The 17,659-nt window shown below is 45.3% G+C and overlaps 1 protein-coding gene across 1 annotated transcript in view; it reads left to right on the top strand.

The window, feature by feature from the left end:
• Nucleotides 1-17,659, top strand: part of WIPF2 (WAS/WASL interacting protein family member 2) — a 38,756-nt gene that overhangs the window by 20,994 nt on the left and 103 nt on the right. The window contains exons 2-8 of the mRNA XM_024744261.1: nucleotides 1,837-1,968; nucleotides 6,299-6,431; nucleotides 7,127-7,243; nucleotides 7,596-8,405; nucleotides 9,412-9,420; nucleotides 15,901-16,026; nucleotides 17,378-17,479. Coding sequence (XP_024600029.1) covers nucleotides 1,906-1,968; nucleotides 6,299-6,431; nucleotides 7,127-7,243; nucleotides 7,596-8,405; nucleotides 9,412-9,420; nucleotides 15,901-16,026; nucleotides 17,378-17,479 — 1,360 coding nt within the window. The 5' untranslated portion in view covers nucleotides 1,837-1,905. The remainder of the gene's footprint in view (nucleotides 1-1,836; nucleotides 1,969-6,298; nucleotides 6,432-7,126; nucleotides 7,244-7,595; nucleotides 8,406-9,411; nucleotides 9,421-15,900; nucleotides 16,027-17,377; nucleotides 17,480-17,659) is intronic.

Raw genomic sequence — 17,659 nt, 5'->3', positions numbered from 1 at the left:
CATCGGCAGGCGGACTCTCAACCACTGTACCACCAGGGAAGCCCCACGGTTTTTACATTTTTTAAATGTAAAATTCAAGAGAATGAGAACACAAGCTACAGAGTAAGAGAAAATATTTGCAAAAGATACATCTGATAAAGGACTGTTATCTAAAATGTACAAAGAACTCTTAAAACTCAACAATGAGAAAACAAACAACCCGATTAAAAAGTGGGCAAAAGACCTGAACATGCACCTCACCAAAGAAGATACATAGGGACTTCCCTGGTGGTCCAGTGGTTAAGACTCTGCGCTCCCAATGCAGAGGGCCCGGGTTTGATCCCTGTTCGGGGAATTAAGATCCCACGTGCCGCAACTAAGCCTGTGTGCCTCAGTGCAGCCAAAATAAATAAATTAATTAATTTCAAAAAAAGAAGATATATAGATGGCAAGTCAGCATATGAAGATATTCCAACATCATATGTCATTTAGGAATTGCAAATTAAAACAGCAGGATACTGCTACACACATTGGAATGACCGAAATCCAGAAGGCTGGCGAGGATGTGGAGCAATAGGAACTCTCATTCATTGCTGGTGAGAATGTGAATTGGTACAGCCATTGCGGAAGGTATTTTGGCAGTTTATTACAGAACATACTCTTACCATATGATCCATCAGTCATGCTCCTTGATGTTTTACCCAAATGAGTCAAAAACTTATGTCCTCACAAAAACCTGCACAAGGATGTTTATATCAGCGTTATTCATAATTGCTAAAACTTGGAAGCATCCCAGATGTCCTTTAGGAGGTGAATGGGCAAACAAACTGTGGTACATCCAGACAGTGGAATGTTATTCAGTGCTAAAAAGAAATGAGCTATCAAGCCATGAAAAGACATGCAGGAAACTTAAATGCATATTACCAAGTGAAAGAAGCCAATCAGAAAGGGGTACTGTATGATTCCAACTATACAGCATTCTGGAAAAGGCAAAACTATGAAGACATTAAAAAGCTCAGTGGTTGGGCTTCCCTGGTGGCACAGTGGTTGAGAGTCCGCCTTCCGATGCAGGGGACACGGGTTCGTGCACTGGTCCGGGAAGATCCCACATGCCGCGGAGCGGCTGGGCCCGTGAGCCATGGCCGCTGAGCCTGCACGTCTGGAGCTTGTGCTCCGCAACGGGAGAGGCCACAACAGTGAGAGGCCCATGTACCCCCCCCAAAAAAAAACCCAACAAACTCAGTGGTTGCCAGGGGTTCAGGGGTGGGGGGCAGGGAGAGATGAACAGATACAGCATAAGAGATTTTTAGGACAGTGAAACGATTCTATATGATACGACATTGGTGGAGAGTTGTCATTATACATTTGTCCAAACCCATGGAACGTACAACACCAAGAGTGAACCCTAATGTAAACTATGGATTTCGGGTGATAACGAGGTGTCAGTGTAGGTTCATCAATTGTGACAAATGTATCACTGCAGGATATAGATAGTGGGGGACTCTTTGTGTGTGGTGGGGGACAGGGGTTTTAGGGGAACTCTGTACTTTCTGCTCAGTTTTGTTGTGAACGTAAAACTGCTCTAAGAAATAAAGTTTATTAATTTAAAAGGTTGTCAAAACAAAACAGAAGGATAATGTGCGACAGAGACCATATGTGGTTTACAAAGCCTAAAGTATTTTTTTATCTGGCCTTTTACAGAAAAGATTTACCGAGCCCTGGACTAGATCACAGTGTGACTAGGAGATGAGTACCTAGTTTCTCTCTGGTGTCATGCTCAGTCCTCTGGTTCTCCTGGTACTCAGTGTGTCTCATGGCAAAGTTGTTCTCATGAATTTATTTCTGTTTCACTTGCAGGTATATGAGTGACCTAAAGCTGCAGATTAAAAAGGAAAGAGAGCAGTGCCAACTGCAAACAGGGCAAGGATGCCAATTCCTCCTCCCCCTCCACCACCCCCTGGTCCTCCTCCACCTCCCACTTCTAATCAGGTAGGTAGTCCATCCACCTGGCTATCTCAAGACCTGAATGGATACTTAGGGCTTCCTGGTATGAGACATAGTGTACTCAAAGACATGGGGTGTAGGAAGATGGAGAATAAATAAGTAAAGTCTGTCTTCCTCAATTCGTTCTGATTCCTGAGAAGTCCTCTTAGGACCATAATGGCTTGTCTTGGTTTTTTTATCCGGGTTCAGTCTAAATGGAGATTTGGGCAGGTGGCATCAGAGTAGGAACTAGTGTGTCTTCCCTAAAACTATTGTAGTATAAAGGTCAATGTGTCCTTTTTCTGCATCTTTGAGAAAAGGGATGGCAATTCCTAGTTGTTGTTTCTTGCTGCCATTTCATTTCCTTCTCTTCTCCTCCAAATCAGTTCACTTTAAAGTCAAGTCCATCAGGTCTAAATGCCCCCATGCCCCATATCAAGAAAGAAAGGAGTTAATGGAATTAGGAAGAAGACTAAAGGTTCAGTAATGGGAAGAAAAAAAAGCAATGTGGCTTCTGAACCAAGGACACAGCCACTTTTACTATATCTGAGTTGTGATACCTGGAGTCACATGAGAAAGAAGGAAGGAACCTGGGTGCTTCATCTCGTGTGTGTGTGTGTGTGTGTGTGTGTGTGTGTGTGTGTGTGTGTTGGGTGTGTTGGGTGTGTTGGGTGTTTAACAGATGAGAAATTGTGCCCTGAAAGAGGAAAGGTGACTTAACCTAGCTAATTTGTTTCAGAACTAGGACAACAGTTCAGGTCTGCCAACTTCTGGGTTTTTTCCTGTAATTTTTGGGGTGTGGTGGGAGCTGAGGCTGGAGGTGTAGGTGGGGGGTTTGGAGTTTTCTCTTGGTCATGATGGGGAGATGCTGAAGTCTCTTCAGCAGCAGGAGGAACCTGCTTGGGTTTATATTAGGAAAGTTACTCTTCACAGTGTGGACGGTAGGTTGGGAGTTGAGACTACAGACAGGGAGGTTGAGACTGGAGACAGAAGCCTGTGGCAATTGAAAATGAGAGTCTGGACTAAAGCAGTGAGGATGGAGAGTGGAGACAAGAGACAATGACAAAGTAAAATCTTAAGAGTCTGATGACAGATGGAAGAGTGAAGAAGAGGAAGGAGATTTGAATGACTCTAGTTGGGGGATTGATTTTTTAATTTTTATTTATTTATTTATTTTTTGTGGTACGCGGGCCTCTCACTGTCGTGGCCTCTCCCGTTGCGGAGCACAGGCTCCGGACGCGCAGGCTCAGTGGCCATGGCTCACGGGCCTAGCCGCTCCGCGGCATGTGGGATCTTCCCAGACCGGGGCACGAACCCGTATCCCCTGTGTCGGCAGGTGGACTCTCAACCACTGTGCCACCAGGGAAGCCCTGGGGGATTGATTGAATGCTGGTGCTATTTACAAGAGAAACAGGTTTGTGGAGGAGGATATGAGCTCAATTTTGGACATGCTTAGTAATATTTTTCTCTTTACAAAAGTAGTATGTTCAAGAAATTTATGAACTGTGGTTAAGCAAAAAGGAGCAGTTACCCATAATCCAACCATTCATAACAGTTTTGTGTCTAGCCTTCCCCTCCCTCCTTCTTCCTTTTGTATCTGTCTACCTTTTTAAAAATTATTTATTTATTTATTTTTGGCTGCGTTGGGTCTTTGTTGCTGCACACGGGCTTTCTCTAGTTACGGCGAGTGAGGGCTACTCTTCGTTGCGGTGCGCAGGCTTCTCATTTTGGTGGCTTCTCTTGTTGTGGAGCACGGGCTCTACGCACGTGGGCTTCAGTAACTGTGGCGCGTGGGCTCAGTAGTTGTGGCTCGCGGGCTCTAGAATGCAGTCTCAGTAGTGTGGCACACGGGCTTAGCTGCTCCGCAGCATGTGGGATCTTCCCAGACCAGGACTCGAACCCGTGACCCCTGCATTGGCAGGCGGGTTCCTGACCACTGCGCCACCAGGGAAGCCCATCTACCTTTTTTTTAAAAAAAGGCTGTGCTTTATATACATACTGATTTCTGATTGGCTCTTCTTCCTCATTAATACATCATGAATGGCTTGCCATGTCATTAAATGTTTAGTGATATCATTAAAAAATTCTTTACTAAAAATCCAGAAAAAACTAGAGAACACCAATAAACATAGAAAATGTTAATCTATAATTAACCTTTGTTAACATTTTGTATGTTTATTGTAGGAAAACTAGAAAATACAGATAAACATAAATAATTATTACCCCAGATTAACTTTTGCTAGTATCAGTGTATATCCTTCTAGAAATTTTCTGTATGTGTGTACCTTTTTATTCTTCACAACATAAGCTAGCTGCTACTTATTGAACTCTTACTATACCCCAGGCACTGTGCTAAGCTCTTAAAAAGTGTTATCATTTAATTCTCAAAACTACCCTATGAGATAGGTCCTGTTATGACTCCTGTAGAAAACTGGAATCATGCTATATGTATTGTTCTATAATATTTTTTGCTTGATTGTGTCAGATACTTATTTCCATGAAAAGATGCTTACTTCTACATCCTTTAAGAGCTTAACTGGCATCCCACTGTATGATTATACCATTGTTGTTCTTTTCGGTTGAACTTTTAGATACTTCCGCTTTATGCTATTATAAACTGTTTTTTGCTATTATTATCGTCTTTGTGCACGTCTCCAATTATTTTCTTTTTTTTTTTTTTTTTTTTTTTTTTTTTTTTTTTTTTTTTGCGGTATGCGGGCCTCTCACTGCCGTGGCCTCTCCCGTCGCGGAGCACAGGCTCCGGACGCGCAGACCCAGCAGCCACGGCCCACGGGCCCAGCCGCTCCGCGGCACGCGGAATCCTCCCAGACCGGGGCACGAACCCGCGCCCCCCGCATCGGCAGGCGGACCCCCAACCACTGCGCCACCAGGGAAGCCCCAATTATTTTCTTAAAGTTAATTTCTGGAAGTAGAATTCTTGTGCTAGACTTTCACAAGGTGTTTGATACATAAATTACTTTCTAGAAAAATCATACCAATCTATTCTACCACAGGTAGCAGAAAAGAGTACCTGTTTTCCTGGATCCTTAAGATCACCATGGGGCAGCTTTTTATTCTACACATTGTTTTGAACATCTTCAGTGTGCCAGGCACTGTACAGGCAGTGGTCCCTGCCTTCACAAAGCTAGCAGTCTCTTTGTAATTTTAACCTTTACCAGTATCATAGGTAGATAGTGATAGTTTTGCACTACATTTTTTTTTATTATAGTTGTTTTTTTTCCATATTTGTTGGCTCTTTTGACTTCTTTTATGCAGTGTTGTTCATATCTTTTGCTTATTATCCTACTGATTCCTAAGTCATCTTTATATGTTAATGCTCTATAGATTTGGGCCACTACCTTTGTTTCTATCATATGTTAACATTTGTCACCGGCAATTTTTCTTCCAGTGTGTCATCTGCTTATTATATTCCTAAGTAAATAATTTGAAATAAGCAAATCTGTCGATCTTTTCCTGTATTTTGATTGTCTTGATTAGAAAGTCCTTCCCATTACCTATATTTTTGCATATAGTACTTCTGTGGTTTTATTTTTTTACACTTAAATTCTATAATTCAGCTAGAATTTATTTGAGAGTAAAGTGCTAAGGTAGGTATTTAACTTTATTATTTTTTTCTAAAAATTAACCACTTGTCGGACTTCCCTGGGGGTCCAGTGGTTAAGACTCCACGCTTCCGCTGCAGGGGGTGTGTGTGCGATCCCTGGTTGGGGAACTAAGATCCTACATGCCGCCTGGCATGGCCAAAAAAATTAACCACTTGTTATTAACACCTTGTATTTAATAATCTATCCTTTCTGCACTGAAGAAATATACTTTTATTATTTCTATATAGACCTGGGCCTGCTTTATGGACTTCCTGTTTTGTTCCATTTATCTAGCTGTCTGTCCCTATGCTCCTGTTGTTGTTGGTCATAGGAGTATTTCAGGATTTAAACAAGATAATGAAAGTAATGTGCTTATTATTAGCACAATGCCTGGGATATAGTGGGGGCTCAATAAACGTTTGCCTTGGTGGTGATGATACAAATAAAGTGTCCGGCACACAAGCCTAGCACACAGGTGCTCAGTAAGTATTGGTGTAGGCCTCCTGTCAGAAGCTTCTAAACAGGAGGAAGACCTATATCCTTCACAGAAGGTACAGCATGAGAGAAAGCTCTAAGGAGGAGGATAATGGACATTGATACTGTCGTTTGGCACATGTATCTTATTAGGTTAGACAGGCATCTCGTGGAATCCAGTTTGGCTTAAGGCATTTATCCCGAGCTTGTGATAAAGGGGATATCGAGGGTGAACTTATGTTTCCCTCTTCCTTCAGGCCAACACTGAGCTGCCCAAGCTGAGTAGAGATGAGCAGCGGGGTCGAGGTGCTCTCTTACAGGACATCTGCAAAGGGACCCGGCTGAAGAAGGTGACCAACGTTAATGATCGCAGCGCTCCCCTCCTCGAGAGTGAGTCTAAGCTTCATCTCCTAATGAACCACCGGGATCCCAGGATTGACTCGGGGACTAGGCTTGGCTGTCATTTTTATTGTTGGGTCGTGAGTGGGAGAGTTTTGTTTTGGCATGTTCTTTGGCTGTCTTCTCATCTGTTCATTTGAATACCTTAGAAATTGCTTTTTGACCTTTGAGAAGCATTCTCGGGGTCTTAAGCCTCCCATCTCCTACTATAACTAGTGCTCGTTAGGGCATATCCTTGGCTTTTCTCTAACAAGACCACCACAGTCCTAAAAACCTGTAAGCTGAAGCCAACGATGATTTTATAATTGCTACAAGTGTTCATTCTGAAAGGCCTCTGGGTCCCTGAGCCATTAAGCCCCCTCGCCATCTGGGACTTGGAGAGGAAAGCCTAGAGAACTCTGTTGAACAGGTCTTCATCCTGGTTACCACTCTGCCCTAAATAAAGGAAGATTGGCTCCTCGTTCCTTTTGTTTTCTCTCTTTCATCACAGCACAGAGTTTCATCCCCACACCTACATGAAGCTGTGGAGCAGAGAAGCCCAGCTTTCTATTTCAGTGGAAAGGCAAAAGCAATATCGGTTTGTTTGCAAATTAAAGCCCAGGTAGAGGAGGGGTTTCTCCTCAGGATTGACTTGGTCACCAGCCTCAGAGCATATGAAATGAAAATCCTAATGGTGTGCTTTCCAGAACCCAAAGGAAGCAGTGGTGGTTATGGCTCTGGAGCAGCTGCCCTGCAGCCCAAGGGAGGTCTCTTCCAAGGAGGAGTGCCCAAGCTCCGCCCTGTGGGAGCCAAGGACGGTTCAGGTATGTGATAAGTACTTTCTTAGGATATTTCCCAAGCGCGTTCGTTTCTCACTGGTCCCAGGTGGGCCCTCTGGGGTTGAGGAGTGTGGTAGAGATGGGAAGAAGGAGTGGGGGCAGGGCAGGGGTTATAAAGTAGAATAAAGCAGAAGCTCAGGGTAAATAAGAATGCATTCAACTTGCATCAGTAGTGTTTGTTAATGGGCCCTGAGCCTGAAACCAGGTTAAAACCCAGAATCATACAGGTATTTGCCCTGCTGCCATGCAGGTTGCACTAAGGAGGCGGGGTGACGTGGAGATACCCAGCAACATAGGTCCAGCTCTGTTGACCCAGTGCTGTCTGGTGTATTTGTAGAGAACCTAGCTGGCAAGCCAGCCCTACAAGTCCCCAGTTCTCGAGCTGCTGCCCCAAGGCCTCCGGGGTCTACAGCCAGCGGGCGCCCTCAGGATGATACAGACAGCAACCGAGCCTCACTCCCAGAACTGCCCCGGACGCAGAGACCCTCGCTACCGGACCTCTCTCGGCCTAATACCACCAGCAATACGGGCATGAAGCACAGCTCCTCCGCCCCTCCTCCGCCTCCCCCGGGGCGGCGTGCCAACGCCCCCCCTACGCCTCTGCCTGTGCACGGCAGCAAAGCCGCAGCCTACAACAGAGAGAAGCCCCTGCCACCCACACCTGGACAGCGGCTTCACCTTGGTCGAGAGGGACCTCCCGCTCCACCCCCAGTCAAGCCGCCTCCTTCCCCTGTGAATGTCAGAACAGGACCAGGTGGCCAGTCTCCAGCTCCTCCGCCTCCGCCTTACCGCCAGCCTCCCGGGGTCCCCAATGGACCCTCCAGTCCCACTAACGAGTCAGCCCCTGAGCTGCCACAGAGACACAATTCTTTGCATAGGAAGACACCAGGGCCTGTCAGAGGCCTAGCGCCTCCTCCACCCACCTCAGCCTCCCCTTCTTTACAGAGTAATAGGCCACCTCCCCCAGCCCGAGACCCTCCCAGTCGGGGAGCAGGTAAGTGCCTGGAAGCACCTGATTTTTCCTACCATACTGAGATTGAGTTTATCCTTCCTCTTCACCCTTTTCCCCAAAGCTCTCCTTCAGTGATTGAAGTGAATACTCATTCAACAGGTTTATTGAGTGCCTCTTTACGTGTCAGACTCTGTTGTTAGGAAAACAGCAGTAAATAAAAAAGACAAAAAATCCTGTTCTCCTGGACAGTTAACAAATTAATTAGAAAAAAAATATATATATATATATATATATATAAATACATAGTATATAGATGCTTTAGAAAAATACAAAGCAGAGAAAGGGAATGGGATATACTGGAGTGGGGATGAGGTAGTATTTTAAATTATAGGGTTGAGGGTAGAGGTGGGGTCAGGGAAGGCCTTACTGATAAAGTGACAGTGTGGCAAATACCTGAAGGAAGTGAGGGAGTACGCTACGCAGGCATTGAGGGCAGCAAATGCAAAGACCCTGAGACTGGGGACAGCAAGGAGACCATTGTGGCAAGACCAGGATGTGTGAGGGGGAGAGCGGCAGGATGTGGAGGTCAGAAAGCCAGATACCACGGGAGGACACTGGAGGACTTTGTGAAAACTTTGGGTTTTACTCTGTGTGAGATGGGGAGCCACTGGTGCGGCACGGGGGCTTGGAGCACAGAAGTAGCTTTGATTTACCTTTTGGAAAGGCAACTGGCTCTGTTGTTGAGAACCCACCGCAGGAGGGCAAAGGGACCAAAGGAGACCACTTAGGGGGCTAGTGCAATAATCTGAGTAGATGGATAGGATCACAGCAGGTTTGGGGGAAGGTGGGTGTTCAGTTTTGGATGTCAAGTTTGAGGTGCCTGTTAGACATCCAAGAGGAAATAACCAATTGTCGATTGACTCTCAGACTCTGAAGTTCAGGGGAGTGGTCTGGGCTAGAGAGAGAAACTTGAAGGATATTGAGAACCACATGCTGGGGTGAGATCACCTGGGGCGTGAGTATAGAGAAGAGGAGAGGTCCGAGACCTGAGGCCTTCCTACGTTGACAGGTGAGAGTGATAAGAGTACTAAGCAGAGAAAACTGAGAAAGAGCCTCTAGTGAGGAAGAAAGGAGGAATGCCAAGAGAGTAATGGAGAAAGTCCAGGATAGAGTGAGTGAGCAGCTGTGGCCTGTGCTGCAGGTGGGTCAGGTAAGTTGAACACTGAGAATGACATTGGTCTCAGCAACGTGGGAGTCATTTTGGGGACCCCCAAACTACCCTTCTAAGTAGTTTCAGTGGAGTGCTGGAGGGAGCGTGAGGGTGAAAGTCTAATTGGGGTGGGTTCAAGCATGCCGGAATAGGAGAGGACTTGATGAAGATAGCAATAGAGAAACTAGGGAGTTTGCTGTAAAGGGGAGTGGGAGGTACAGGTATGTGGAATGGTTGCTGGAGGAGGATGAGAGATTGAGGGTTGGTTCCCCCCCGCCCCACCCCACCCAAGACGGGAGATATTTCAACATCTGTTTGTGCGCTGATGGAATGATCCAGTAGAGAGGAGGAAATTGCCTGGATAGTGTCCTTGGGGAGGCAGGAAGGAATGGAACCTGATCTACAGGTCAAGGGCTGGCCTTAGAGAAGAGCACAGTTCTTTGTGGTAACAGGAGGGAAGGCAGAGCATATAGGCAAACAAGCAAGTAGGTAGGTGGGTGTAGTGGTAGGAGCATGTGGAAAGTTTCTTCTAAAACTTTTAAAAAATAAATGTATTTATTTATTTATTTATGGCTGTGTTGGGTCTTCATTGCTGCGCGCGGGCTTTTCTCTAGTTGCATGGAGCGGGGTCTACTGTTCCTTGTGGTGTGCGGGCTTCTCATTGCAGTGGCTTCTCTTGTTGCGGAGCACGGGCTCTAGGCACGTGGGCTTCAGTAGTTGTGGCACACAGGCTCAGTAGTTGTGGCTCGCAGGCTCTAGAGCGCAGGCTCAGTAGTTGTGGCGCATGGGCTTAGTTGCTTCGCAGCATGTGGAATCTTCCCAGCCTGGGGCTTGAACTCGTGTCCCCTGCATTGGCAGGCAGATTCTTAACCACTGTGCCACCAGGGAAGCCCTTTTTTTTTCTTTTGCTTCTATATTCTGGGTGAAGTTGAAAGCAAGAACATATGCTGTGAATGAGGGTAAGGAAATAGAGGGAGATTTGAGGAGAGAGGAAAGAGGGCACAAAATGGCCATCTGGGCATGCAGGAGAATGAGTGGAGGAGAGAAGTGTGCTAGGATGACCAGCATCACAGAAGCCCCGCTCGAGCTTAGGGGCCACACATTTCAAGTGAGATTCATCAGCGCGGTGTGTGTTCAGCTGTGCTTCTGCAGGTACTGAGTTGGAGCAGAGTTGTATTTAACCAGGTTAGCGGTTTTTAGGCATGTGCGACTGTAATGGAGAGCAGGGCAAGGGAGTTAAGGGTGTGTGTAAGGGAGTGCTTGTAACAAGGGACCATGGTCCTGAACTGGGTAAGATGGGGATTAAGGAACCTTCAAAAAGGTGGGAGAGATTGTGTCATCTTACAAAATAGCCTGACTGAAAGTAGAGAGGGAACGAGACCATGCTGGGGCCTTCTCAGACCTAGGAATTTTGGCTCCTGTATTCTCTTGTTTCATTGGGCTTTGAGCCGCAGCCTCCACGTTTCCGGTACGCGGGCCTCTCACCGCTGCGGCCTCTCCCGCCGCGGAGCACAGGCCCCGGACGCAGCCGCTCCGCGGCATGTGGGATCCTCCCGGACCGGGGCACGAACCCACGTCCCCCGCATCGGCAGGCGGACTCCCAACCACCGCGCCACCAGGGAAGCCCCACAAATGGCTTTTGAACTTTGATTTTAAACAGTCCCTGCAGGTATAGATGAGATCATCGATTAAGCAGGTGTGTCATCAGGAAGTATGTATTAAAGGCCCATTAACTGGTACTGCTGCTTGATTAGGTACAGAGACGTGTATTCTAGGAGCTGGCAGTAGCATCAGGCGGTCACACAGGAGCCTGGTACCTGGCCGACCCTGTATCTCCCTGGCTTCAGCCATAAGGATATAGTCCTTACGTGACCTTTGACTCTACAAAGTTTAGGTTAAAAAGAAAAATTTTTTTTAACTTAGGGATTTTTTAAAATGCCCCTTTATCTGAGCAGAGCCCATATCTTTCTGAAGCCAACCAGGAATAGAAGCAGAGAAAAATGTAATTTCTGTGGGTTGAACTGAGTTGTTTTAAATGTCTGCAGACTTCTTGCTTCCCACTTCTCAGTTCTTTTTTTGTGATTTCTTTAGAAAAATGTGAAGTTATGAGCCTTGTTCTTCTGTCTACTAGCCATCACCAACTTCGAGGCCTGACATCGGCCTCAGCCTGCTTTCTGTATCAGTAAGCAGGGCAGCAGTTCTCAAGAGTGACACTCTGAAAAAAAATTGAGATATTTTAGTCAGAGATCTTTCAAGTACTGGCTCCACTTGTTTTGTGACATTGGGCAGATCACTCTGATTCTCTGAGTTTGTTTCCTCATCTGTAAAATGGTGTTCACAGTACTTTTCAGAGATGGTTATAAATAAAAGGATGTGTAAAAGTGCTTTATAGACTGTGGTGTGCTGACGAATATAGTGGTTTTATGCAAAGGACTTCTAGGCAGTTTTCATGGACTTATCTCTATTAATAAGCCATATGGTGTGATAACATGGGATAATTTACTTTTGTTTCTTTATGAATTATTTACATTTGAATGAGTATGTAGTCTTTTACCCTCCCCGGGGTGCTCAGAGACCAAAAAGTCCCTTATTGTCCATAGCATTTGTTTTCTGAATTTTTCCTTTGCAGAGTAAAACACTATTTAAAAAAATATGTATTTATTTATTTATTTATTTTATTTTGGCTGTGCCGGGTCTTAGTTGCGGCATGAGGGATCTAGTTCCTTGACCAGAGATCAAACCCAGTCCCCCTGCATTGGGAGCACGGAGTCTTAACCACTGGACCACCAGGGAGGTCCCTAAAACACTATTTTTTTAAGGGAATTTTTTTCTTTTTAAAAGAATCGAGAATGGAGTGGGAGGTTAGATTTAGCAGATGTAAGTGATTATATATAGAATGAATAAACAACAAGGTCCTACTGTATAGCACAGTGAACTATATTCAATATCTTATGATAAACCATAATGGAAAACAATATAAAAAAAGAATATAACTGAATCACTTTGCTATATAGCAGAAAGTAGCACAACACTGTAAATCAACTATACTTCAGTTAAAATAAAAATAACATCATGCTTTCTTTAATACGGGTTTATCTTGGATTACAAAAGTCAGTCTTCCTATCCTAGGGTTTCTTTTGCACGCTGCTTGTTTCTTGGGGTCCTCGGGTTCTGGCTCTGTCGCTTGAAAGTCTTGAAACTGGATGTGACAAAGAGCTCAGAAACTTCTTAGAGATGGCAGAGTCTGGTCAGGGTGACCGGCCCTGAGAGAGGGTGCTGAGGGAGCCAAGCAGGTAGCTCTTGGTCCTGCTCCGTTTTGCCCATCCAGGTTGGCCCTCATCACTGCCTCCTGCTCAGAGTCTAGCTGGTGTCCTTTTGAGCCTGACCGACCATCTACCTTACTCTCCCTGACCCTGCCCTCGCAGTAGATGCAGACTCTCAGGGCCCTGAGAAATCTGAGTCTTAGGAAAATACTTTGAGGATGACCTGAAAGAGCTTCGGTTTGGGCAGATTTGGAATGAAAACAGGGTTCAGAGATCTGCTGGGAGGAGTTAAGGAGATTTCTCTTTAATTATGGCCTCTAATGGCCCCATCCATACTTGTACAGACCTTGGAGAGTGAGGGAGAGTTGACATTCTGAGTGTGTTTTATGGGAAGCTAAAACTAACATTTACTGGGCCTACAGTGCCAGACTTCTTGTCTATAAGCATCATCCCAGGGTCTGCCCTGGTAGTCCAGCGGTTAGGACTCCACGCTCCCAGTGCAGGGGGCTCAGATTCTATCCCTGGTCAGGGAAATAGATCCCTCATGGCACAACTAAGAGTCTGCATGCCACAACTATAAGATCCCACACACCACAACGAAGATCCCTCATGTGCAACTAAAGACCCGGTGCAGCCAAATAAATATTTAAAAAAAAACAAAAACAATAACAAAATCATGCCATTACTGTTTCATTCTTAACTATGGTTACTCTATAGAAATTCTGACAGTAATTCAGGAAGGATGATATACACTCTTATTACTAAGACAGTGTTGTCTGTTAAGCCAAGTAGTCTCCATGTACTGTTTGGTAACATGGCCCAGGTACCAAAAGACACATTTCCATCTCACTGGGTTATACATTTGTTCGGGAGATATTTAATACTTGAGGTTGTTGTGAAAAGCATTGTGTAGCAATTTTCTTACTGTGGAAGAGCAGACGTATGCTGGGTCTGTTAGATCTGTGACCTTAGACAAATAGCTTGAGTCCCAGTTTCCTCATTTATGAAATGGGGATAATGCCTCATACTTGTGCAGGGGTGGCTACAAGAATTTTTAAAGATTTAATACATATAAAGTGCCCAGGACAGTGCCTGGAACATGATGGATATCAAATAAATGGTAGTTACTATTATTGTTAGTGCAAAGCATAGAAATAATCTAACTTAAACACATTCGAACCTATTCCAGTGATGTCCAGCATGCTTTTTATTCATTTATTGGCTGCATTGGGTCTTCATTGCTGCACGCAGGATTTCTCTTAGTTGCGGCGAGCAGCGGCTACTCTTCGTTGCGGTGCTTGGGCTTCTCATCACAGTGGCTTCTGTTGTTGTGGAGCACAGGCTCTAGGCGTGTGGACTTCAGTAGTTGTGGTGCGTGAGCTCAGTAGTTGTGGCTCGCGGGCTCTAGAGCATAGGCTCAGTAGTTGTGGCACATGGGCTTAGTTGCTCCGCAGCATGTGGGATCTTCCTGGACCAGGGATTGAACCTGTGTCCCCTGCATTGGCAGGTGGATTCTTAACCACTATGCCACCAGGGAAGTCCCCCAACATGCTCTTTTTTTTAATTTTTTTATTTATTTTATTTTTGGTTGCATTGGGTCTTCGTTGCTGTGCGTGGGCTTTCTCTAGTTGCAGCGAACGAGGGCTACTCTTCGTTGCGGTGCACGGGCTTCTTATTGCAGTGGCTTCTCTTGTTGCAGAGCACAGGCTCTAGGCACGCGGGCTCCATAGTTGTGGCTCGCGGGCTCTAGAGCGCAGGCTCATAGTTGTGGCACCCGGGCTTAGTTGCTCCGCGGCATGTGGGATCTCTCCCCGGACCAGGGCTCGAACCTGTGTCCCCTGCATTGGCAGGCAGATTCTTAACCACTGCACCAGCAGGGAAGTCCCCCCAACATGCTTTTGACCTTACCTTATGCTTGGTGGCAAATTTTGTCTTTTAAGGGTGAATGTGATTTTCGAAAATGGCCAAAAATCAGAGTCAGACATAGGTATGAATTTTTTTGTTGGTGGTGCAACCTCAGAAATGAGAAGTGACCATCATATGATAATATTTATGGATCTGTCTGACAACCTGGGTTTGGAGGCAATTCCAAAAGAGGTGTTCCCTATTTTTTTTGAGCAATGAGCCTATCATTGGAAATATATAACTTCTGCAGATGAAATTATTATAGATAATTTGAAAATCACCCATTTTAGTCTGTACTACTAAGTGTTAGAATAAGTGACATAGCCTGTAAATGCTGTGGGAGAGCAAAGGAGGGAATCAGATTAGTGTGGATTGCTTTGGAAAAGCCTTGAGAAGATGGGACTTGAGTTGAACCTTAAAGAAAAGTAGGATTTGATAGTAAGGGATGAGGGGTGGTATTTCTGAGTATTGTGGGGGAGTCACAAGAGTAAAGCATATGTAATTTGGTTTATTTAGCACGTATTGATTGAAGACCTACCATGTGCTGAGCTTGGGAACTCAGATGAATGGACACTGCTCTGACTTTAAGAAATATACAGTACCCTCGGGAAGAAGCACGTGTAAAAAACATAGTAGTGGTAGAGAGAGACAGAGTCGATAGAGCAGTACAGAAGAGTGGTACCTAATCCAGTGTAGGGATCAAGGAAGAAAAGAAGGTGCAATCAGGCTGACTGATGTGGTGGGTTACTGTGTAAAAAAGGAAAATGATTGGGTGAGACCCAGTCAGTGTGGAAGCTAAGGATTTGAAACTTTATGATATGGGAAATGCAAAGCCCTTGGAAAACTTTGAGCTAGTATTTTGGGGAGATTAGTGAGTTGGTGGTATGCAGAATGGATTGAAAGGCTAAGAGATTAGAAGCAAGGAAAACATTTGAGAGGCTTTTTGCAGTAGAACAAGATAAGAATGAGAAAGCCCTGACTTAGAATTGTGGAGGAAGGCATGCGAAAGCAGAGAAAAAAATCATCGAGGATAAGTGGAATTCTTGACTGACTTGTCTTGGGAAATGAAAAAGGGTCATAAATTTATTCTGAACTTTGGTATCGAGAAGAATGGTGATGTTGTTAAAGAAATAGGGATGAGGGGAGGGTAAATATGATATTTAACATGCTGCCCAGTGGTTCACAGGGTCTGGTTCTTTGGGAAAGCACCGAGCACTCTTTTGGCCCATGTCTCTCAAATCCCTCCGTCCATCGCCGTCTCTACATCCAAACCTAACTGCTTTGAACTTTAATTGCAGCTCCTTTGGGTCAGAACCCCTGAGCCGAGGAAGGCCCCCACCTCCACCCTCAAGGACGCCAGCTGGGCCCCCCCCGCCGCCTCCACCACCCCTGAGGAATGGCCACAGAGATTCTATTACCACTATCCGATCTTTCTTGGGTGAGTAGCTAGCTGTTTTAGTCTCATAGTTCCTGTGGTGACTTCACTAATTCCAGTGGCCGCTGCAGAGTGGGAGTGGTCACTTGGTGTCCTCTGTTCACTGCAGTTCCTCTCCTGACCTTCCCTCAGACTTCTGGGTCCATCCATGGACATCCCTTTCCGTAGGCAAATTCTAGGCACGATTCCTTTGGAATAGATGGAAGTAAGATCAGCAGGTATTGTGCTAACTCTAAAGCCAATCTCTTGCTCCCCAAGGCTCATTATTTGTGGTTAGCTTTTAGGTCAGAGACTGTATCCTCTTCAGGATTATTGAGACAGGAATTACGTATCCTCCTAGGAAGAAGAGCTCCTTTCTGGACCTTTGAAAACAAAACAACACTGTGTACCCAACTTTTATCTAGTAATCCAAAGCCACTGACTAGTTGTGTTACTTTGAAGAAGTCACTTCATTTTTTTGGACCTCACTTCCCTTATCTATGAAACCAGGAGACTGACTAGCTCAAGAGTGTATCGGATTAACTTTTCCAAGGTTATAAATGAATCTTAGACTCCACCTAAGAGATTCTAATTCATTAGGTCTGGGATGGAGCACCAAGTAAAGATTGTCCATCAGGTATTGTTAGACCCTCTGTTGAGGAAGTCTGGAAGGGTCTGCACAGTCCCTTGTAGCCTGAAAGATTCTTTAATGACTGACTCTTCTCTGGCCCTGCTCTAGTCTGTTCCTGTTAAGTGGACCAGTATTTTTGCTTGGAGGATATGCCCTTTGGAATGTGATCGAGCCACACCCATAGAACATTTGAGCCTTCTTGTAGAGGGGCCATGGAAAGTGGGAGTGGGAGCCATGACATGGCCATCCCGACTGTGTTGCAGAGCTCAATGAGGGGAGCCTGGGCCAAAAGGGAATTTTCTGGTCAGATCGTTCCCTAGCTGGTGGCATATAGTCCCATTTTAGATTAATTTCTGCCAATTTGTGGATTTAGTTCAGTTGGTTTCCCATGGTGATAGTCTCTAACATGACTATGTTACTGAAAGACAGAACTATATTTCCTTCTCCTGCCATGCAAACAGCTGGGCTCCTTTCCTGGTATGTGCCTGGTTTGGGGTGGAAAGATTTAAAGAACCAGTTCAAAGACTCATTCCTTAACGTAAAGAGCCTTTGAACACACTGTGCGTACCAGGTGCAGAGAGTAATGCTGTTGCTGCCCTCACGAACCTTGCTTCAGTGGGCAAGGCAGGCCCTCATGGTACATCAGGAAGCCCGGGAGACTAGTATGGGGAGAGTCAGAAGTGGCAGAGAGGTGTGTGGGAGCACGAGGAAGGGTGATATGAATTAATATTGTTCCTTTTGCAGATGATTTTGAGTCAAAGTATTCTTTCCATCCAGTAGAAGACTTTCCTGCTCCAGAAGAGTATAAACACTTTCAGAGAATATATCCCAGCAAAACAAACCGAGGTGAGAGAAGAGAATCATGGAGGGTCTTCCACAATTGCATAGGCTGTAGAATTGGTGCGTGCTTTGCTTAGCTTAAAATTTGCTTCTCCTTGTCTGCATTTTCTTAAACAGACAACGAAGCCTTGTCCCAGATTTTAAAGGTTAGCTTGAAGAGCCTGTCTGTCTCTCATTTTAGGAATG

The sequence above is a fragment of the Neophocaena asiaeorientalis genome, unplaced genomic scaffold (genome assembly GCF_003031525.2).
Source record: "Neophocaena asiaeorientalis asiaeorientalis breed wild unplaced genomic scaffold, Neophocaena_asiaeorientalis_V1.1 scaffold1, whole genome shotgun sequence".
In the NCBI taxonomy this organism is placed as follows: Eukaryota; Metazoa; Chordata; class Mammalia; order Artiodactyla; family Phocoenidae; genus Neophocaena; species Neophocaena asiaeorientalis.
Note: the sequence above shows the minus strand (reverse complement) of the source record. Positions and strands in the feature narration are given on the sequence as shown.